The sequence below is a fragment of the Balaenoptera ricei genome, chromosome X (genome assembly GCF_028023285.1).
Source record: "Balaenoptera ricei isolate mBalRic1 chromosome X, mBalRic1.hap2, whole genome shotgun sequence".
In the NCBI taxonomy this organism is placed as follows: Eukaryota; Metazoa; Chordata; class Mammalia; order Artiodactyla; family Balaenopteridae; genus Balaenoptera; species Balaenoptera ricei.
In genome coordinates, this window is record NC_082660.1 from 134,828,251 (window position 1) to 134,851,436 (window position 23,186).

The following is a 23,186-nucleotide window of genomic DNA, read 5'->3' on the forward strand; positions in this document are numbered from 1 at the left end:
TGGCTGTTTATAAGAATAAGTTTGTATATTTGTGAAACAAAAAACAGAAAAGAATCAACTATCTTTTAAAAGAGCAGTAATTCACCTGTCAGAATGGCAAAAAGTCTACAAACAATAAATGCTGGAGAGGGTGTGGAGAAAAGGGAACCCTCCTACACTGTTGGTGGAAATGTAGACTGGTGCAGCCACTATGGAGAACAGTATGGAGGCTCCTTAAGAAAGTAGAATTAGAGCTACTATATGATCCAGCAATCCCACTCCTGGGCATATATCTGGAAACGATGAAAAGTCTAATTCAAAAAGATACACGCACCCCAAAGTTCATAGCAGCACTATTCACAGTAGCCAAGACATGGAAACAACCTAAATGTCCATTGACAGAGGAATGGATAAAGAAGTTGTGGTACATATATCTACAATAGAATATTACTCGGCCGTAAAAAAGAATGAAATATTTGCAGCAACATGGATGGACCTAGAGATTATCATACTAAGTGAAGTAAGTCAGAGAAGGCCAAATACCATATGATTTTACTTATATGTGGAATCTAAAAAAAAAAAATACAAATGAACTTACAAAACAGAAATAGACTCACAGCCATAGAAAACAAACTTATGATTACCAAAGGGGAAGGGTAGGGGATAAGTTAGGAGTTCAGGATTAGTAAATACACACCACTATATATAAAATAGATAAACAACAAAGACCTACTGTATGGCACAGGGAACTATATTCAATATCTTGTAATAACCTATAATGAAAAAAATCTGAAGGTGTACAGCTGAAAGTAACACAATATTGTAAATTAACTATAATTAAATTTAAATTTTAAAGAGCAGTGATAAAACTAACTTTCTTTCTTTCATAGATTCGAGAATGAAACACAAGCTTACCTCCGACTGAAGGACTTACCTAAATACAGACTTAGCTTCCATCTGTGGTTCACAAACATTAACAGAGAGCTACTTGGCTGGCAGCGCAAAGAACTAAGTTATTGCCCTAGTTGTGCCACTGAGTAGTTTCGCTATGTCATTGTGTAACAGGTGTGAGACTCTGGACTTCTTGAGGACAGGGATCAAGCCTCTTTTGCTCTCTCTAGCCACTGGCCTAGGGCCTGGTTCAGAGCTGATGCTCAATTAAAAGGAAGACGGAATGAGCACTCCCGACAGATCTGAGTGAAAAGCGGCTTGTGAGCACTGACAAATGATCGCCATCTAGTGGCAATACGGGATTCCTGCAGAACTTAAGAGACGAGCGGAAACTGACTTTGGGGGGTGTTTCAGGGACTCCTTTCAACCAAAGAGCATCGACTGCCGAAACGACTATGTCCCTCATTATAAAAAGTTCCCAACCTTAGCCTGAGAGGCCCAGGTTTATGTCTTGGAGTGTTGGTAAGATGACATCTAGGTAGTCTTGTGTCCTAAGTCTCCTCCTTCACCACCCCATCACACGCCCCACACGCCTACAAGCTGTGCAAAGTCCACGCCTGCCACACCTCCATTGCACCTCAAGAGAACGAAGCACATGTAATAACAAGTGTGGACACCCATGCCTTCCCGAGGTGGATGAAGTACTAATAAAGTTTCCTAAGCCAGTCTGGTCAGGACAAGATAGAAAACAGGACTGGAAAAAAATCTGCCACGAACTTTGCACTCCAGGTTCAGCACCTTCCTGCATCATCTGACAATATGCAGTAAACATTTAAGATGTCTCACGTTCCAAAGGGCAACAAGGAAAGCTACCTCGAGCTGGCTTTGCAAGTGCTGCTCTGTGACAGACCCTCACCCTGAGTATCAGTGAGTCTTCAAAGCAGATGCACCGTTAGCGAAGCAGCTGGGTGACTTAGAGGCTGAGAAATAGTGGACCTCGTGTTTATAGACTCGGGGACTCAAAAAGAATGATGAAGGTAAACAGTGGTAGTAATCAGAAGAATCTAGGTGTGTCTACATCTATGGCATCTGCACGCTAAGTGGAACATGCCTCTAAAACGCTGCTCAGCGGAACAAACGGCAAAAAACTTCGCAAAGAGTCGCAAGAGACGGACACTAGCGTAGTCCCGGGTCAATGGAGAAAGGGGTCTGAGCAGCTGTACGTTGTAAAGACCTTGTCCCGAGGACGCGGGTGGACATAATGAATGTTCGAGCTGTGGCTCGTACATTTAAGGTGTGCTCTCCCGAGCGCCCCTTGTCTCATCCTAGCAAAAGCCCATGGTTCCCGGAGGTTCTCGAAAAGAGCGGTGTCCGCAGAAAGGAGAAGCTGAGAAGCGACAACCCGAGGAAGGCTGCGGACGGTCGTGTCCGATGGCACCTCCGCGGGAAGACGGTGCTCGCGGCCCCGCGGGAAAGCGGAGCCTCCGCGCCTGCCCCGTGCAGGCGGCGCGTCCCGGGCTCCCCGTCCCTCTCCCCCGCCGCGGCACGGCGACAGGGCCGCTCTCTCGGGCGGTCCCCCCGGCCGCTCCCGCACCGAGACGGGCGCCCGGGCTCGCCCCACCCGCCTCCCTCCCGTCGGCTCGGCGCGCTCCGGCTCGACGTGCGGTCTCGCTTTCCGTCCGCCGGCCTCGCCCGCAGCCCGAGCGCGGGGCTCCCGGGCCACTCCGAGGCCACCCCGCGGCCACCCGGGGCCCCGAGGACGCGCGGCGACGCCCCTACTCACGTAGCGCTGCAGCTTCCTCTCGGGGGGCGACTTGACGAGCCAGCCCGTGCACACGGCGTCGCCCGCGCTCATCGTGCCGCGCTTCCTCCGGCTGGGCCGGCGCCCGCGGCGGGAGGAAGTCGGCGGGGATGCCGGCGGGGCGGGCCCAGCGCCTGCAGCCCGCCCGCCCTCCCAGCGCCGCCCCCGCGGCCCCGCGACCCCCGCCCGGAGGGGCCGGGCGCCACCCCGGCCTCGGGCAGGAAAGCCCTGCGGGCTGGAGCCGGCCCCCCGCCGCCCTCGCCCCCGCCCGCGGTCGGCCGCGTCTGAAGGTCTGGTGCCCGGGCCTCGGGGTCACGAGAGCCGAAACCTAGACCCCGCACCTGCGATGTCAATGCTTAGGGACAAAGAAAAGCCTAACTGCCCCTTGACTTCCCGTTTCCACTTGATGGTTTGCAAATTACTGCTTCTGCTGTGCCCCTCCCCCGAAGATCTCTTTATCCGGGGATGAGCTCTGCAGCAAAACTAAATCCAAATCATCCAGAATCAAAAGGTTCAAAACTGGAAGTGCTGTTTGCAGTCTCTTCGACCCGAAGCCTTTAAAACATGGATCCAAGAATGATGGTGCAGGCGGTGTGCTGAGCCCGGCAAGTAACTGCCACGCACACGACACTCACGCAGACCTGCGGCTGCAGGGCCGGTGAGTATGCGCACCACCGAACAGGCATTAGCTCCCTGGATCCACACACACTATCAAGTGGGCCTGACCATGATCTCAGTTGTGCAGGTGAGTAAACTGAGAAACAGGATCGTATCACCCTCCAAAGCCGCACGAGTAGGAACTCAGCTGAGAGGCAGCCAGACCTGTCTGTGCTGCCCTTCAGGGCGCACTCTGCCCTTTAGGAACACACTGTATAAACAGCAAAGCACGGATACCAAACTTCGGGGCCGCGTCCACAATGCTAATCCGAGGGATGTGTGGCGTCACCTGGCCAGCTCCCTGACCTGTAGTGCTCTTCTCCCTCGGTGTGACGCCTCTCCCTTAGAAGTGACACTTGGAAGTAACAAATGCCACATCATTTCTTTGACTTACAAAAAGACTTCTCAGCCTCCTACCATACATCTGAAATTTCCACGGAGCGATGACTCTTGTATGGTAGGGTTCATGTGTTGTTCTGTAATCAGTCAGGGTTCAGTGGAGGGAACAGAGTTTGCTCTAGGTGTTTCAAGCAGAAAGGGATTTAATTTAGGGAAGAAGGTGCTTATAAAATCAATGGAAGTGCTGCAGCATTGGGAGTCCGTGGGCGCTGAAAGCAACAGCAACTCACTCCTGGCAAAATAATACTGCTATCCTATCCCTCCTACAAAACTAAAAAGCACTCCCTAAAACAGGACACCAAAAGGCCCATCCGTCACCGTAGCCATCTCTAGTTCAGACACCACCTCACTTCAATATCCTAAAACATAAAGAAAAACATAAAGCTAACCTCTATCAGCCTTTATTTGACATACATAAAATCTGGAGAGAAGGAATATGGGAAAAGTTTATATGTTCACCACACACACACACACACACACACACACACACACACACAGACACGCACACACAGCTACTACAATTCTCCTTTCTATAACTGACCTTGAGATCATAATTGCATTGGTCTTTATAACTTCCTTCTTCACTACCGTCCCTGTCCTCCTTTTGCTCTCCAGCCTCAGCTGGTCAAAATTCTTTACCTGGTAAGTCAACCAAACCTTTATTCCCACTGAGCCTGAATCCTTAGTGGTTCTGCCTGGACGTGACAGTAGTAGGAGATGCCCCAGAGGGTCCCTTGGATTTAAGACATAGTCCTTCCCAATCCCATGGTATAACAGTGACCCTGTTTCAACTTGGTAATCAATGTCAACCATCCAAGCCTGCTCAGTAGACCTGTGGTTCAGTGGCATAAAGAACCCTAAATGGCCAGATGGCAATATCAACTTGCAGTATGATGGAACCAGCGTTTGGGTCCTGGTTGAAGCATTCCTACCTTGGAAACCAACAGAGCTCCAAGCTGCTCCACCCTGGGAGTAGATGATCAGGTGTGATGGTGAGAGGAGTCCTTCCCACTTCTCGATTCGTGGGCCCGTGGATTCTGGCTAAGGAGAAACAGCACCACATAGTGGCCACCAGCTCACCTCCCCCTTTCAGTGTCTTTTCACCCAACTAGTGTAGGAAGTGAGCCTTCATTAGACTGACCAGCACCGATCCTCTCAGGCCAGAGGCTTCAGGGCAATCCCTCAGTGTCAGCACGTAGCACACGTCTTGTGTCTTATAGTGATTGCCTTGGTCGGAAGCACTGTTATGTGAAATATTGTGAAAGTGAATGCAGGACAGTAAGTCTACGGGTGGCCATGCCAGCAGAAAGGTAGCTCATGATAAGTACATATTCAAGTGAGGACAAATTGCGGCCCCTTCCCTACAGATGTGGTCTGATTTCATCAGTCGCCACAAGGTGGTGGGCTTGTCCCCCAGGGAAGGCTACCTTACTGGGCACTCGGTGTGGGTCTCTGCTGTGGACAGGCAGAGTACTTAGCAGTGGCAGTGACAGTGGCCGTGACCCCATCAACTGATGGCAGCTCCCGGGAGGGCAACCTCACCCCTGCTGATTCCTTTAACCTCCGTAAACAATCTCCCCATTAGATTCTCCTCCGTTCAACCCACAGAGCCTCCCATTTGCTTCCTCCAGAGACCCTGACCAACAGACCTATGAGGTTACACGTGGGAGTCAAGGGAAAGAGTGTCACCCACAGCAGGGGCCACAGAGGTTGATCAAAAGGAAAATACGGTGGCAGTAGAGGGCATGATTTCCTTCAAAACTCCAGGAATCCACGGTCTGTTTCTCCTTTTAGGACTTGCCAAAACTCCATGTAACATTGCAGTGCGTCGAGTGGCCAGTACCTGCCGCAGAGACTTTCCTTGCCTGGGGTTCCACTAAAAACACGTCACCTTACAGATTACTTGCTGAAGCACTGGTGGCACAATTTCATGTCGTATATGTTGCCTACAAAATCTGAAGAGCCCCACCAAATGCCGTGCCCCTTTCTGAGTGGTAGGTGGTATGAAGTGCAGCAACTTACTGAATATCCAGTATGGTCCAGACCATCTCAAAACATCACTAAGGGTCAGTCTCTTGAGTTTTCATGGGCTTTGTCTCCCACACTCTGGCATACAGGTGTCCTAACGAAGCATCTCTGCTACCTCTCGTCCACCAGGTGCAGTAAGCATGATGTCTTCGGTGTAATGGCCCAGCATGATGTTCACCATGATTGTCGAAACAATCAAGTTCCATTCATCTGAGATGATGACAGAGAGTCAGAGGATGGCTTGTTTGCACTCCAGCCTGGGGAGACTAGATAATTTGAATAGCAAGTGGTTTTTTAGAACCTGGATTCCCTTTGTGGCTTACCCATTTCTCATTTATTTAAAATAGGTTTAGGAAAAACAAATACCGTATGCTAACACATATATATGGAATCTAAAAAACAAATGGTTATGAAGAACCTAGGGGCAGGACAGGAATAAAGATGCAGACGTAGAGAATGGACTTGAGGACAAGCGGAGGGGGAAGGGTAAGCTGGGACGAAGGGAGTGGCATGGACTTACATACACTACCAAATGTAGAATAGCTAGCTAGTGGGAAGCAGCTGCATAGCACAGGGAGATCAGCTCAGTGCTTTTGTGACCACCTAGAAGGGTGGGATAGGGAGGGTGGGAGGGAGACACAAGAGGGAGGAGATATGGGGATATATGTATATGTATAGCTGATTCACTTTGTTATAAAGCAGAAACTAACACACCATTGTAAAGCAATTATACTCCAATAAAGATGTTTAAAAAAATAAAATAAAATAGGTTTAGTTTGAAATAGATAACTAACAAGGACCTACTGTATAGCACAGGGAACTATATTCAATATCTTGTATTAACCTATAATGGAAAAGAATCTGAAAAATTATATATATATATATATATATGTATATATATATATGTATAGAACTGAATCACTGTGCTGTACATCTGAAACTAACACGATATTGTAAATCAACTATCCTTCAATAAAATAAATGAATAAATAACATTTTTTTAAAAAAAAGAGGAAGGCTCCCCAACCAAAAAAAAAAAAAGGTTTAGTTTGGCAGTTCTTTAAGTACTGTAAATCTTGTAACTAGGAGGATTTATGAAAATAAATGTCCACTATTAAGGAAGAGTTTCTATTTTAATTATGTTATGTGGGGCAAAGTGGCCATGCAGCTAACTTATTCTCTGTGAAAAGAGAGAAAATTTGAAAAGAAAATTCTTCTCCAATTTCTGGATGAGGGACAAACATGAGGAGATAGCTATACATGTGTGTGAAAGGCCAATAATGTAAAATTCACAAGTAAAATCTGCAAACAAAAAGAATTATACACCATGACCAGGTGGGGTTTATCCCAGAGATGCAAGGCTCATTCAGTATATGAAAATCAATCAGTGATATCCACCATATTGACAAGCAAAAGAGGAAAAGTCACATGATTATATCAATTGATGCAGAACAAACATTTGCCAAACCCAATATCAATTCATGACAAAAACTCTCATAAAACTAGGAATAGGGGGGAATTTCCTCAACTTGTTAAAGAACATCTATGGAAGACATACGACTAACATCATATGACTAACTTCATACTTAAATGGTGAAAAACTGGACAATTTCCCCGATGGTTGGGAACAAGGTAAGGCTATGTGCTCTCACTACTCTTATTTAACGTAGTGTTGGAAGTTCTAGCCAGTGCAATAAGGAAAAAAAAGAAAAAGAAAGAAAGAAACAAAAGGCACACAGATTGGGAAGAAGAATTAAAAGTGTCTTCATTTGCAGGTGATATAATTGTCTTCATAGAAAATCCAGAGGAATCTACATGAAAAACTCCCATAACTAATAAGTGAGCTTTACAGGGTTGCAGGATACAAGATCAACACATAAATCTCTGTACACAATTTCAAGGCTCATTATATAACTACAGTGATCAAGATAGTGTGATATTGGTAGAGGAATAAACACATAGATAAATGGAACGGAGTAGAGAAGCCAGAAATAGACCCACATAAATTTACCCAACTGGTTTTTGACAAAGGTATAAAAGCATCCACATGGGGTATGCCACCCCCAGAAAGGGGCCCACCAAGCATTGTATTTCTTTCTTCGTGACAGTGGGTTCGAGGTACAGCAACTTGTTTTTCTCTTTGGAGGGACAATGCCAATATGCTTCAGTCCACTGGTGCCCAGAAACTTCATGAAAGTTTTGGGCCCCTGAATTTTTATGGGGCTTATCTTTCGCTCTGTGGTGAAATATTTGCTACTGCCCATGCACTAGGTCCAGTCAGCGTGACGTCATTAATGTGGCAGACCAGTATGATGATTTGGGGGACAATGAGATGATCAAGTCAATGCCCAGGGACTTCATTATGGTAATGTGCCAGATAATTGAAGGGACAGTGACTGGGGCTTTCTTTTGACCCTTTTTCCATAGTTGTGCCCAGTCCTCTAGTCAGGAAGCCTCTGTGGGAATTCATCCAGCTGCCAATTATGCGATCAGGAACTAGGGAAAGAGCCACAGGGGGTCCACAGGGGGTCCACAGGGAGAGAGCCGCAGCCTAAAGACTCCATTTCCGACCAGTGGACCACAGTTGAAAGTTGGAGGAAGGTTTAAAGTACACAGCTGTGCTATGTGTACCTGGCCTCACCTTTGCTTGAGGGCTGAGTCTGTGAATTGACTGGGTCCGGGAATTAGATGAGGGGCCATGATTTTCCATCGTGGTGATTCAAGGCAGGCTGCCATTCGCCAGACCTAGAGTTTTTGTTGTTGGTGGTCTACTACAGGTGGCCTATTAATAGGATTCCATGATTCATCACCCTGAAGATCCTTGGGGATAAAACATTCTCATTCCAGCTGCCAGCTCTGCTGCCTATTTTTTTTTTTTTTTAATTTATTTATTTATTTATTTATGGCTGTGTTGGGTCTTCGTTTCTGTGCGAGGGCTTTCTCCAGTTGCGGCAAGCGGGGGCCACTCCTCATCGCGGTGCGCGGGCCTCTCACTATCGCGGCCTCTCTCGTTGCGGAGCACAGGCTCCAGACGCGCAGGCTCAGTAATTGTGGCTCACGGGCCTAGTTGCTCCGCGGCATGTGGGATCTTCCCAGACCAGGGCTCGAACCCGTGTCCCCTGCATTGGCAGGCAGATTCTCAACCACTGCGCCACCAGGGAAGCCCTCTGCTGCCTATTTTGATACCCATCCCGTTTCTATGAGATTTAGTGCCACCACTTAGACTCTGCTGCTCTAGGATCCCATCCTTCCCACTGAGAGCGCAAGCCTGTTTCCGTGGCAACACCTCCTACCTCCTTTGGCAACGCAACTTGAAGGTTCATATGTAGGGTACTTACTGTATATAGCAGTGGACAAAATAGACCAGACTTTCCTGGCTTCATAAGGCTAACATTCTAGTGAAGAGACAGACAAGAAACAAGGCCCACTGAAGGCAGAAGGAAGAGCAGGTGCAAAAGCCTGAAGAGGACGGTGTCTGCCTGTGGAGGAGTCTTCACAGCCAGAGGCAGTGTGGCCGGATGGGCGTGAGTCCGGCCGTGAGTGGAAGCAGGTGGACTCAGAAGGAGAAGTGGTGGCAGACGCTGACAGCCGTCATCAGCACCTTGGCTTTTACTCTTAGTGAGATGGTTTATTAGTTTGCTCACGTTGCTGTAACAAATTACTCCAAACTGGGTGGCTTTACTTTTTTAAAAATTTATTTATTTTTTATAATTAATTTTTCTTGGAGTGTAGTTGATTTACAATGTTGTGTTAGTTTCTGCTGTACAGCAAAGTGACTCAGTTATACATATACATCTATCCATTCTTTTTTAGGTTCTTTTCCCATATAGGTCATTACAGAGTATTGAGTAGAGTTCCCTGTGCTATACAGTAGGTCCTTATTAGTTATCTATTTTATATATGGTAGTGTGTATATGTCAATGCCAGTCTCCCAATTTATCCCTCCCCCTTCCCCCCCCCCTTAACTATGTTTGTTTTCTACATCTGTGACTCTATTTCTCTTTTGTAAATAGGTTCATTTGTACTGAGCAGCTTTAAACAACAGGCATTTATTCTCTCACAGATCTAGAGGCTGAAAGTCTAAAATCACTGCAGTCTCTGCCGCCATCTTTACATGGTCTTATCCTCTTCTGTGTCCTTCTTCTCTTCTAAGGATACTTGTCGTTGGATTTGGGGCCCACCTGAGTCATCCAGGATGACCTCATCTGTAGATCCTTAACTTCAGTACCTCTACAAAGACCCTTTTTTCAAGTAAGTTCGTTTTCATAGGGTCCAGGGGTTTAGGTGCGAAGTGGGGAGCCAGTCTTCATCTCACTATAGATGGGAAGCCGTTGAAGGGCTTTGAGCAGAGGAGGGACATGGCCTGACACAATTTAATGGCTGTTTCCAGGGGCTATGTTGAGAAGACAATATAGTTGGAAAAAACAGAAGCAGGGGGGAAGTGCAGGAGGCGAGTGGAAAAATGTAGGAGAGCCATGGCGATGGCATGGACTCCAGTGTCAGTATTGAGGGTGGTGAAAAACTACCAGATTCTGGATCTTTTGAAAGCAAGGCCGAGAGGATTTGCTAACAGATCAGATGAGGAGTGTTGGAGAACCATTAGTGAGTACCTGAAATTTAGCCAAATATATACCAACGGAGCATTATAAAATTATGGGGAGTGTAATTAACTGCTCGTGGATTGGTTGATATTGAGGACTTTGGCTATGTATAAAAAATCAAAAAAAAAATCAAGTTAGAGCATTATTATTATTACTACAAGAGGGAAGAGGGCTTGAACCGGGACCCGCTACTTGCTTGGCCGTTCAGTACCGCAGCCACGAGCCCGCTTTGTCGAGCAGTTCACATGGAGCCCCGTCTTGGAGCTGAAATCGAGCTGTGCTGTAACCGTAAAGCGCACACCGTAAAGACTTGGTACAGAAAAAAACACAAAAAGAGCGTAAAATATGCCATTCACAATGCTGTGTATTGCTTATATGTTGAAATGATAATATTGTGGATCGCTGCGTTAAATAAAGTTTGTTATTAAAATCGATTTAACTTTTAACGTTGTACTTTTTTTTCCAAGTGGCTGCTGGAGAATTTAAAAGTCCACAAGTGGCTCGCACTCCTGTTTCTATCGCCAGTGCCGCTCTAGCTGGATGGGAATTACAAGCGGCAAAGGACGTGCAAGCTCTATGTGCCTTCACATGTGTCTTCATTTTGCCATCGGGACTGATCCGACAGCCACCTTCAATGGTCAGCGAGGAAGCAAGGAGCGCTCAGGCAGGTGCCCAGGTGCTCCCGTCCGGGTAAAACCTCAGCGAAGAAGAGTGAACCGCGGCCGGGCCACGCCCACAGGCTACGAGCCGCCCTGGCGAGCTGCGCAGGCGCTCCTAGACCTGGCCGCCGAAGGCGGGGAGAGGCCCAAGGCGCACGCGCAGACGCGCCAGCGCCCCGGGCCGCGTCCGCCAATGAGAGTGTGCAGCCGTCCCGCGCGCGCTTGGGGCTCTGCCCCGCGAGCCCGGCCCCGCCTCGCCCCGCCCCTCTGCACGACACGCACGGGGCGGCGCACAGGTGGGCGGGTCCTAGCGGCGCGGCCTGACGGCGGCGGGAGTCCGCGATAGCTTCCTCGGCGCTGGCCCACGCGGCTCGCACGCTCAGCGGGGCAACATGGCGGACGCGGAAGGTACGGGTGGTTCTCTCGCGGGTGGCTGGGCGGGTTGCCGCGGGCCGGGGCCAGGTCCTCCGGCTGGAGGAGCCGGGCGTGGGGGGACAACGTCGAGGCCCGAGCTTTCCGTTAGCTTCAGCTGCCGGGCCTCCTGCCGACCTTGTCGCTTGGCCTTGGCTCCACGGGTGAGGGCGAGAGAGCGAGAGGCCCCCGCGGTGACGTGACGCCACCAGCCCGGGCCTCCCGCTGGCGGTACAGTCCCCTCAGGGCCCGGGCCGCCGCCGCCAGCTCGGACGCCGCGGTCGGCGCCGCGCGATGAGGGGAAGCAAAGGGGCCGAGGGGCTCGGGCGTGCGCGGAGCGCTAAGTCGAAAAAAAGTTCTAGGGGCCACCAGCCCTCGGGGACCGTCGGGCGGTCGCTTACGGAACTTACGGGCCCGGGGCCAGAGCGCCGTGGGCGTTTCAGCCCCGCGCGGCCACGTGGTGAGCCGGGATGGAGGGCGACACGTGCGGCTGCTGTCGGGAGCCCGCCGTGCAGCCCGCGCACTCGGCCTGACCCGCGGCGGCTTCCCCTGTGATCCTAGACAAGCATCCGTCTTCTACCTGCCCTTGTTTTGAACTTCATTGTCTTTATTTTCGGGGAAAACTCCTAATTCGTGTGTGTGTGTGTTTTTTAAGTACTTATTGTACCGAAGAAACATAAGAAGAAAAAGGAGCGGAAATCCTTAGCAGCAGAAGATGTAGCAGTGAGTACGAATATGTTGTACTTTGCTTTGACTGAAAAGAAAGGTTTCTTAGATGACAGATTACAGAAAAGACCTGTTTTTAAAGGCTTTGGAGGAATGGGCTGTAATTGAGTGGTCGTTGTGTAGAAAGTACACAACGCCCGCCAACCTAGGTCTTTGCTGTCAGGCACACCCTGCTGAATGTTGCTGGCCACACCAGCTGCTCTCCCTGAAATTCTCTCTTATCAGACCCACTATCCCTCTTTCTCTTAAAATCGCTGTGCCCGTCTTGGTGGCACTTCACTTACGCTTCTCAGTTCTTTGTTCATCTCTTTTTCCTTTGGAGGTCCCAGGGAAAAGGCGTAGACTGCCTTGTTTTTTATTTCAAAGGCATAGACTTCTGTGGTAGTAGTGGAACTGTTCAAAGTCAGGTGGGAAGTCTAACAGGCTGTGTTTCTGTCCTGTGGAAGGAAATACAACACGCTGAAGAATTTCTCATCAAACCTGAATCCAAAGTGGCTCAGTTAGACACATCTCAGTGGCCCCTGTTGCTAAAGGTATGTGTTTCGCATCAGGTCAACGCTTGGCTTTTACACTGTTTTTGAGTGTTAAACAGTTGATTGAGAGTGCACCCTGGACTTAGGAAATGCTAGATGAGGCCGCCTAAAACACTGTTCCTCAGGGTGTCTGAGATGAAGAACCAGGGTTTGTTCAGGTTTTTTCCCCCTTCATTTCCAATGTATCCAACACTTGTAGAATGCAGGTAAATTTCACAACAATGTCACGCTGCTCTCACGTTTTATAAACAGTTAGTTCTCAATTTCTGTGCTTAGCCTCACCTTACAGACCTGTACTGGTTTGTGGAGTAGAACATGCTTGAGAGCATAAGGCCAGTGCCTGGCATGTTAACTTGCTCTCTAGAAGTTACTGGCTGTCGTGTTGGGTTTTAACTAGGGTACTTCGCTAATGAGTTGAATTACAAGTTTCACAAATGACATAATGGGCGCCAGCTACGAGATTAGGAGGTAAATTTATTGAAAGACTCCTTGACAAACTGTTTGAATAAATCACTAAATATGAGGTAAAAGAGTGAGATTTGCATATAGAATTCAATACAGTTGAGTTGCTGCTTGGCCAGATGTGTCTGCCATTTAGACAGCATCTGGTTCTCTATTTTTACCTGCTGGTAAACCAGGTTGGCAATGTCCCTACTGTCATGGAACTTAAAATCTAGGGGTGGGAGATGCAGTTAAAAAAATCATTGCTGCTTGTGGAAAGTACCGAGATGAAGCTAATGGGCTTCCATTGACGGGAGCTCTTTCAGGCTGGTGGTGGAGCCCTGGAAAGGAGAGTGAGAAGGGGCGGACGTGAGGAAAGCGGGATAGGAGCGCCTGGGGCAGGCGCGAGCTGGTCAGGGGTGGGGAGCCGTGTCGCCAGTGCTCCTCCATTTGGCTACCTTTGGTCCCTGAGAAGATCAAAGCTAGGCCATATTTTCCTCACAAGCCTGCACAGTGAAGCCCAGTTCGTTCTGTAGTACCCCAAGAGGTCTTTCTGGAGGAGGGAGCAAATTTGTCTTATTCTTACTCATCTAGGTAATTTTTCCAGCATGTGGGGAGGCTTAGCAGTCTGTCACAGCACATAATGGAAATACAGGAGCAAAAGATCTAAAACAAGAACCTGAAGCGTCACCATATCATGGTTCATGGTGGTCCTGACTCTTGTTTTCCACGTGTTAATGATTTACTGTTTGTTTTGTGTTGTATCATTGCTTTCTAGAATTTTGATAAGCTAAATGTAAGGACAACACATTATACACCTCTTCCTTGTGGTTCAAATCCTCTGAAGAGGGAGATTGGGGACTATATCAGGTAAGTGTGTTGGGAACAGCACTGTTCAAACTTCTGTTCTTTTCAAAATGACCCTTTCACATCAGTTACTCACGGAGGTAGTGGTGGCATTGCCCTAAATATGAGATCCTGTACCCATGGTAAACTCTTTTTACTCTTCAGATTTAGTTTTCATTAGAGGACCAGAGCCGATGACACAGTAATTTCTTTCCCATTCTAGGACAGGTTTCATTAATCTTGACAAGCCTTCCAACCCCTCTTCCCATGAGGTGGTAGCCTGGATCCGGCGAATACTCCGGGTAGAGAAGACAGGACACAGTGGTACCCTGGATCCCAAGGTGACTGGTTGTTTAATAGTGTGCATTGAACGGGCCACTCGCTTGGTGAAGTCCCAGCAGAGCGCAGGTACGTGGGAGAGGGAGGGAAGACGGGGCCACTTTGAGATTGGAAGGCTTTCTGTGTTTCCTTTCCCTTCTACGTTTTGGCTTTCGGAAATGATGTCTTCATTAGTAAAATCATAAAACAAAAACAAAACAGAAGCAAGGGATATTCTTGGTGTGTATGTGCCTTCTGTCCTCAGCCAGACCCTGGTGGGGCTGCCTTGTTTGGAGTTCTAGGTGCTTCTTATGCACACGTTGAGCCCAGCTCCAGGCCTATCACTCCACGCTCCTCTAACCTCCCTGCTGCTTCTGCCTAAAGTGCCTCTCCTTCATTGGCATTGGGGAGAGTTCTACTTGACCTTCTAAGGTGATCTCCAGGCAGGCTCTCCACGGGCGCTCCGGCTGTCCCTGTCAGCACGTTGAAAGTTGAGCTCTCGATGAGATAGCGTCTTCATTCCTTTCTCACATCTGCACCATGAAATCTGTCTTAATGCAAATTTTACAGAAACAGGAGGTCAAATTGCCTGCTTTTTCTGGCTGTACGAAATGGGAGTGATATAAGCATATAGAAAATACAGAAAACTCAGTGGCCACACCTGACTACTCTTTTGTCATTTTACAGGCAAAGAGTATGTGGGAATTGTCCGGCTGCACAATGCTATCGAAGGGGGGACTCAGCTTTCTAGGGTAAGTGTGTAATCGTAGGGGAGGCACCTGTTAGCAACTGGGGTCTCTGAGGCCCTCGCCCTTCTCAGTGGGCTGCTGTGGCCGACCTGCTCACGTCCCTTCTGACGAGAGGCTTCTGTTCAGCACTGAGCTGTCCCTGTGTAGTTGAAGAAAGAAGCAAAAATCGAAAGGCCCTTTTAGATCCTAAATGATTGAAAGAGACCTTTTGTGTTTCAAGTGTGCCCTTAAACTCCCCAAATCTGCCCTTTGATCTTATTTGAGAGTCCGTGCAGTGAATCTTTGTTTTTGTTTGTGCTTATTCTCAGGCCCTAGAGACCTTGACAGGTGCCTTATTCCAGCGACCCCCGCTCATCGCTGCAGTAAAGAGGCAACTCCGAGTGCGGACCATCTACGAGAGCAAGATGATTGAGTATGATCCTGAAAGGAGATTAGGTGGGTCCTTAGGCCTGTGAGGCACTGAGCCGACATAGAGCACATGTGTGTAGAAATGAATGCTTGAGAATTAGTCTCTTAAAAGTAGATGCCTTTAGTATGTGGTGTAGTCGTGGCCTGTGTCTGTTGCCTCTAGTTTTGCTGGTGCAGATAGAGAATAACTCTGGGTTTCTCAACCAGTGACGTGTTTACTTGGGAAAATAAGTACTACTTTTGCGTGTGTCTTAGGAATCTTCTGGGTGAGTTGTGAGGCCGGCACTTACATTCGGACGCTGTGTGTACACCTTGGTTTGTTACTGGGAGTTGGTGGTCAGATGCAGGAACTCCGGCGGGTTCGTTCCGGAGTCATGAGTGAAAAGGTACGTCATCGCGGGGCTAAGAGTTTTAGAGCCGGCTGGTACTTAGGTCTTCCAGCCCTTGGTGGAACTCCACCTGCTTCACATCCAAGAAAAGGCAGTTTCCAAAGTGTTGAGTTCAGTTCAGGGCAGCTTCCCTGTTCTGTTAATTAAACTTTGGGACATTGAAACACAGGCTGGCCGGGGCGTGACTGGATGGAAAGCATTACTCTACTCCTTTACCTCCTACAGGTACGCCTGCTTAGATTTAATAGGCCAACAGGTAAAGAGTTGACTCCTAAGAGACCAGACACTAATAAGCTTGGACTAGTAGACGGGACTACATTCATTCTGTGTTTGGAAGTGTGAGGTCCATTTGCCTGTTGGGGGTACAGTGGCACTCGAGTAATTGTCGTATGTGGCTGCCTTGCAGGACCACATGGTGACGATGCACGACGTGCTGGATGCGCAGTGGCTGTATGACAACCACAAGGATGAGAGTTACCTGCGGCGGGTTGTTTACCCCCTGGAAAAGCTGTTGACATCTCATAAACGGCTGGTCATGAAAGACAGTGCAGTAAGTTCTGCTTGGACGAGATGTGACCTCGAGAGCGGAGATGTGGCCGTGTCCTGAACACTTGATTCTATTTAAAGAGATGAAATAGGGCTTTGTGAACTTGTAACTATTATTTTCCTTTGGTTTATTTTCTGGTTTCGTAGATTGGACGCTGGTTTCATTTATTTGTTTTTTGTTAATGGAAGCATTTATGATTAACTTTTTATTAAATCAAAAACATAAAGTAGAAGTTTAATGCTAGGACTAATTTCATTTCGAAATAAGGCAAATACTTTAAGAGTAAGTAACTTGGTTCAAGAAATAGACTCTCAGTGGTACATGAACTTTGCCCTCTTGTAAACTGGTAGTTCTGCATGTGCCTAAGACACCTTGGTTTATTTAAATTATTGCTAGAAAAGGTTGTTTCGACGGGGATAAAAGGTTGAGACTAGAGTTTCAGAGATACGATAAGTTCTCCATTAAAAGCTTTGTTTTTGTTTAAATAAATCCTAGTTTGAGGCCATAAAACCTAAACGTCACAGAGATTATCAAGCTTTTTTTCTTAGTATACTTACTAAATAACCTTAGAGAGAGTAATCTTAATGATGAAAGGAAATCTGCAATTATTTGTGTTGCTTTGGGTTTCCTCTTTAGTAGTTATTTAAGGTCGAGTAGTCCAGAATTGTAAATAGCCGTATTTTTAATGGTATTATGGTCAGAGAATGCGGCCTTCTATAAGTTAAGATGCTTTGTGGCCTAGTGCATGATCAATTATTGTTAAACAGGTAGCAATAAAAATTTTTTCTGACTTTTAAAGATGTAAATTTTTGTATATATTTAATAATTTGAGCTTGCTCATTCATATTCGGATCTTAAATTATATAGATGTTTGATGACCGTATAGATGTTATAGTTTGTAATAAAAGACAGAAAAACTAATGAGGCATACCAAAACATGCCTCTATAGCGACTGAAAAAACTTAGTCACATAAAACAGAACAACATAAATGTGATCCCCCGTTGTGCTGGGGTCAAACTGGTCGCTTCTGGGTGAATTTCAAGGGAGGGTGGAATATGGTGAGTGAGGACCAGGTGGCGCAAGGCGGGTTGGACGCATGGCGTGCCGTTGAACTCGGGAGGGTTGGCCTTGGCAGTCTTGCTTGTGAGTTAACTTTGGGAACCTGTTATTATCCAGTTTTCCCAATAAATCTGATACACCTCCCAGCTCTGTCAGGGGTTTTTCCCTTAATGATTAGAGGAATAGAGAAGAGCAATTGAAGAAAACTGAGGCTGGGTTTTGGTTTAACGTGAAAGCAGCTCTAAGTGCCGTGGGCAGGAGTAGCTATTTACGGTCCCCGCTAACATTTCTGAGTCGACATGCATGAAGCACCCGGCCTGTGGTGGGCGCTTGCCGTGACCCTGAGTCCCTTCATAAGCTAGGTTGCGGCCGGTGGCTGTGGCTGTCGTTCGTCCTCTGCCACGGGTGGGGTGGGGTGGGGTGGGGTGGAGGGCGGTGGCTGCCTGGGGCCGGCCGCTCACCAGGGACGCCATCCCTGCAGGTGAACGCCATCTGCTACGGGGCGAAGATCATGCTCCCGGGCGTCCTCCGATACGAGGATGGCATTGAAGTCAATCAGGAGATTGTGGTCATCACCACCAAAGGGGAAGCCATCTGCATGGGTAAGAGGTGAAGGTGCCCTCGTCCCTCCTGCGCCATCACAGCCAGGCTCACTAAGAGGGGTTCCCCAAGGCCTGGCCCCTTGGGTTGATCTGATCACTGTGTTACTTGGGGTCTGTCGGGGTGGTCACAGCAAAGGGCCATGTCAGACAGGCATAGGCAGCAAGGAGGTAAGTGGGGTTTCCTCTTGTCCCACTGGCTGCTGTTAGGAGCTGTGTCTCAGCGGTTTGGCTCTCCAGTGAAAAGAGAGGAAATCATCAGTGAAGGGGGTGGCGAATGGCTAGTAATTAAAGAGCCTTCAGTCCACTCCTTGTCTGCTTGCAGCACTACCTTGTGAAAGTTTAGCTGCTGTTGGATTGTCCCTGTGTGTGGCCTGAGCTCCATGCACGACACACGTGTCTTTGGGGTTCCTTATTGAGGTCTCCCTTCCCCTCTGGCTGCTTGCTCACAGCTGAAAAGGAATCCTGATGACATGCTTTATTTCTTGTGCAAATTACACAGGTTAAACAAATAGCTCTGATTTACTTATTAAGAGGTCCCTTCTGAGGACCTAGGAAGCATTGATTTTTATGAGTGTGATTTGTGTCAGTAGTTTTTGAACTCGGTAAGTAACGTGATTTCACAGGCTTTCTTCCCCTAATGGTGGATTTTCTCCATATGCAGCCCTCAGCAAAGGAAACCTCAAGGCAGGAGAGCTTAGAGTTTTAAATAGGTTTTTAAAAGTTGTATAAAACAGTGGCATTCGGGCTCATTGGTTATCAAGTCTTTCCCCTTCAAATCATTCTTTTATCTCTTTCCAACGCCTGCAGCTGTTGCATTAATGACCACGGCAGTGATCTCCACCTGTGACCATGGTATCGTAGCCAAGATCAAGAGAGTGATCATGGAGAGAGACACTTACCCTCGGAAGTGGGGTTTAGGTCCAAAAGTAAGTGGGGCTGGGCGTGTGCCCTGCTGCCTTATTCTGCTTTGCCTTGTTGAATGCTCACTCGGGCAGCTCCCAGCGCGTCCACTGCCACGTCCTTGCCTCGTGCTGGGCTTTGGGGAGTCAATGGTAAGTAGAAACGGGCCTGTCTCAGACCTTAGAGATTTCAGTCTAAGGGGGACAGTAGATGGGCAACGCTCAAATTGCACAGTGGCGTGGTGAGGGCCTTATGAAGGGGTGTGGAGAGGTGCCTAACACCTCAAGAGTCCACGGTGAAGGCTTTGGCCTGGCCGGGGAGTTGGGGTGAGGGATCTTGAGCCACGCCAGTGTGAGGTACGTAGTGTTAGATGTTGAGGTGAAGGGGGGAGGGAAGAGTCCAGGGCTGTTGGAATAGCATGTGCAAAGGCCCTGTGGTCAAAGTGACACTGCAGAGGCTCCCACTGGTACAAAAAGGTTTGCAACCTCTGATAAGTCCCATGTTTGCTCCTATTAGAGGGGGGGTGAGTTTGGAGCGCTCTGCTGAGAACACCCAAGGGGGGCACCTTATTTGCTGTGTGTGTGTGGTCGTGGCACCTGCTTTATGTGTTGACGCTGTTCTAACGTTGAAACCCTGACGGTCCACCAGGCAAGTCAGAAGAGGCTGATGATCAAGCAGGGCCTTTTGGACAAGCACGGCAAGCCCACGGACAGCACGCCTGCCGCCTGGACACAGGAGTATGTGGACTACAGGTAAGGGCGACTGCAGGGGAGGAGGGGAGGCGGGGAGCCCAGGCGTGGGAAAGGGGTGGATTTAGTTTGGGGAAACGTGTGGGACCGAGGGGACTGGCCTTGGGGCGTGTGGAGTAGCGGCGGGCGCTGTGCCCTGCCTGCCCAGCCGGTTAGGCGTTGGGCAGCGCGACAGACAGTTAACCCTTTCTAGTCTGGCTCGTGGCACTCCAGCGGGAGTCAGTCTGCGACAGCAAGTGGCGAGTTGTTCTGTCCAGCGTCAGGATGTTGATGGTGGCCTTAGACTTGCCAGATCTGCTGGGAACGACTCTCACCCTTCGCTCCTCTTTCAGCGATTCTGCCAGGAAAGACGTCAAAGCGCCCCAGGTAGTTGCCGAAGCAGTCAAAGCCCCAAAGGTGAGTGGCGTGCTCTGAGGGCTTCGCCGTGTGCCGTCCAGCCACACGTGCTGGCTCAGCGGGGTGGGCCTTCCTGCCCCCTTTGGGCTCTGCACGCTCCACTTCATGTTCCCTGTCGTGTCTGCTGGCCTCAGCTGAGGCCACGACTCCGGAACAGAGTTGGGTCAAGGGGTGGCACAGGTGTGTTGAAATAGAGGCTGTGACGCTCGGGGCCGGACAAGCCCCTCTGGACGGCGCCGGCTCAGTGTTGCGACCGTCCGCGGGAAGCACGCTCCGGCTGCTCGGCTCGGGGGCTGCTGGGGTTAGACTGCAGGGTGGCTTGTCTGTGCCTCGGGTGGCACTGAGCGCCCTGCTTGGGGCCCGCGGGCGGGAATTCCGCGCTTGCCTGTCTTCTCTGAGGACTCGTGGGAGCGCCCCTGGAGGGCATGCGGTCCTGCCTTTGGCTTCAGTGAGGATGTGGCCTTTCCTGCCCGGCCCTGTGTTGCTGCCCTGGCGCTCCTGCTGTGCCCCTGGCTTCCTGGTCTTTGAACCCTTAGTAAACAAGGCCCTGCTGGGGTCTTTGAAAACTTCCTGTTGGATCCAATCAGCATCTTCTCTGCTGGCTCCTCCCCTTTTGACTTACTGAAACTTTCTCATCCGCATTCGCCCAAGATCTTAACATTTGATCAATTGTCTCCACCTTAGCGGAAGCGAGAGAGTGAAAGTGATGAAACCTCTCCAGTGGCTCCCCAGTTGGTCAAGAAGGAAAAGAAGAAGAAGAAAGACAAGAAGGCCAGAGCTGCTCTGGAGAGCGCGGACGAGCCGGGAGATGGGGTGTGTCCAGACAAGTGCAGGGCCCGCGGCTCGCTTTGTCCTTGAAGGGGAAGGAGTCGCCCGCGGGTGCCGGCCTGGTTACTCGGGGAGCTGCCCTGTGGGAAGGACGGGGACGGGCCCAGCCTTTTATAGTAACGGCTCAGAGTTAGGGCTGTGTTGATGGGGGGTCTGAATGCTGGGGCGTCCGTGGAAAACGCGGGATTGTGTTATGTGCAAAATTTATGTATTGCAGGATATCCTTACGGATCCTGAAAAGGCTTAGTTGACTGTGTGGAACTTCCCTGATTTCCTTTGGGGAGAGTGGTGGTGCTTAACAGACGCTTGCTTTCTCTTTCCCCCAGGACAGTGACACCACGAAAAAGAAGAAGAAGAAGAAGAAAATAAAAGTGGAAATCTTTTCTGAGTAGTGGACGCCACTTGAAGCACTGTGTCCAGGTGGGAGGAGGAATTAAAGCCTTATTGAGAAAACATAACTACGTTTGTTCTTGAGGGAATGAACCTGAGATCCCAGAAAGGGCGGAGAGTCCGGCGCATTGGAGCAGCTGCTGCGACCTTGCTGACGTCCCCTGGCGCGGTCATCCCACCTTGTCCTGTTTTAAGGACACCAGTGAAGGGGGCGGGTTCGGCGCCACCTGCTTCTCTGCCCAGGAGAGTTGGAGTGTCTCCCCTTCAGACCCAGCACTGCCCAGTGAGCGTCTGCAGCTGTTTCCTGGGGGCCGTTTTAACATCATGGGCCTCTCCTAGTTTGCTTCCCCCTTCCCTCATCAAAAAAGTTTATAAAAATTAAAAGTCTGCTCAGCAAAATGGTATAGGGCAAGTAAAAAAATTATAACTGAACCATGTTTTTAATTGAGGGGTAATCTTTTTAACAGTGTCCTGTGAGGACTCCAGTGTCAGTCACCTCTGTCACCCCATATTTCCCTTCTAGATGGAGGCCTGGCCAGGGGCTCTGTCGTTCCATGTTGTGAGTTATTTCCAGTCACTTCTTCACTGCTTGTGTATATAGGCACCACTTCAGGCACCTAAATCCCTCTGGCTGTTTGTGAGAGAATCCCCAAAAAACATGTCTCCATTCTTTGTTTTAATCAATTAGTTTCATTGCTGGGAGAAGGTTGTAATTTTTACTTATTAAAGTTTACTTATGAAATTTTTAAAGTATTCCTGTTGGATTTTCTAATTGTTGATCTCAAACTAGGAGGACAGAAAATATATTTTGATTAAAAATGTAGGGACCTTTATGTCCTAGTTGAAATTTGATGCTTTTCCTTTGTTTGGTTACTTTTCTTTCTCTGGTTCTGTGTCTTACAACATTTCCCTTTGGGCCTTTCATCTGGCATGAGATCAGATACTCTGGAATCTTCATCAAGACACTGATGAAATAAGAGGGGACTCATCACAAATTAAGTGATTTCCAAACTACTTGAGAGGAGAAAGGTTCTCAGTATTACTTGGTGGGTGTGCAGGGCAGGAGGTGCCAGTGCCCGTGTCTGTTGACACCCCTTAAGTATCTGCAGACACATCTGGGCGCAAACTCGACGAGGGGAGCCACTGAAGCTTTTGCTCGTGCTGGAGGCCGGGCGAGTGACAGGAGAGGGCGCAGCGGTGGAGAAGGCCTTGGTGAGAGGTCCAGAGCGGCTTGTGGGGAAGTGCCGCACTGCTGGCTTGTCACGGCCTCTGCTGCCTGGGCCCTAGATGTGCCAGGATGTATGCCTCCGGGAAGTTCAGTGTGTGTCCGCGGTGGGTTCCCATCTGGGGTGAGATGCTCTGGGGTGCTTGTCTACATGGGCGCTAGCTTCAGGAGACGTGCGGTGTGACTTTTGAGGGCACAGCCGCATCTTAGTTCTTTGGGGCTAATGTGACTCTCAGCTGTGTGAACAAGGGAGCAGAGTATTTCGTTCTGGACACATTAGTTTAAATCTGGGCCGCAAGTCTGGGTGCTCTGAAAACCATGTTGAGAATAGAAGAGAAAGCTAAAAGGAGTGGTTATTAGGAGGAAAGATAGATCTAGTAGGCATGTCAAAACCAAGGCCAATGCAAGTGGAAGCAAAGGACTTCGGAGCACTCTGCCCACTGGAGCAGAAACCGGACGGGCCCCTTACACCTTTGCTCCCGAAGTGTTTTTATATGTTACACACACGTATGTGTTCACATGCACATGCCCGGCCCAGCACACAGACACCAGCCACGTGCACGTAGGCTTTTAGCCTGACTGACCTCTAGGCTTAAGGTCGTCACAAGCCTGAGGGAGACTTGTGAACCCAGCAGAGGCGTCTGGTGTTGGTA

At 48.9% G+C, this 23,186-nt stretch overlaps 2 protein-coding genes and 2 non-coding genes across 4 annotated transcripts in view; 3 read left to right on the plus strand and 1 right to left on the minus strand.

Annotated features, from left to right (window-relative positions):
* Positions 1-2,725, minus strand: part of GAB3 (GRB2 associated binding protein 3) — a 57,187-nt gene extending 54,462 nt beyond the window's left edge. Inside the window, exon 1 of the mRNA XM_059910504.1 lies at positions 2,654-2,725. Coding sequence (XP_059766487.1) covers positions 2,654-2,725 — 72 coding nt within the window. The remainder of the gene's footprint in view (positions 1-2,653) is intronic.
* Positions 2,726-11,308: 8,583 nt separating this feature from the next.
* On the plus strand, positions 11,309-22,058 carry DKC1 (dyskerin pseudouridine synthase 1). Its single transcript, XM_059910842.1, has 15 exons — positions 11,309-11,423; positions 12,082-12,149; positions 12,599-12,685; positions 13,905-13,996; positions 14,196-14,380; positions 14,978-15,042; positions 15,348-15,474; positions 15,703-15,833; positions 16,243-16,386; positions 17,925-18,045; positions 18,853-18,971; positions 19,594-19,697; positions 20,027-20,090; positions 20,775-20,903; positions 21,245-22,058. The coding sequence occupies exons 1-15, from the start codon at positions 11,408-11,410 to the stop codon at positions 21,308-21,310; spliced, it is 1,518 nt and encodes a 505-aa protein (XP_059766825.1). The 5' UTR covers positions 11,309-11,407; the 3' UTR covers positions 21,311-22,058.
* Positions 15,933-16,063, plus strand: LOC132358051 (small nucleolar RNA SNORA36 family). The gene has a single exon (XR_009500408.1). It is a non-coding gene; the product is annotated as a small nucleolar RNA SNORA36 family (small nucleolar RNA).
* On the plus strand, positions 19,864-19,992 carry LOC132358054 (small nucleolar RNA SNORA56). Its single transcript, XR_009500410.1, has one exon. It is a non-coding gene; the product is annotated as a small nucleolar RNA SNORA56 (small nucleolar RNA).
* Positions 22,059-23,186: the final 1,128 nt, after the last annotated feature.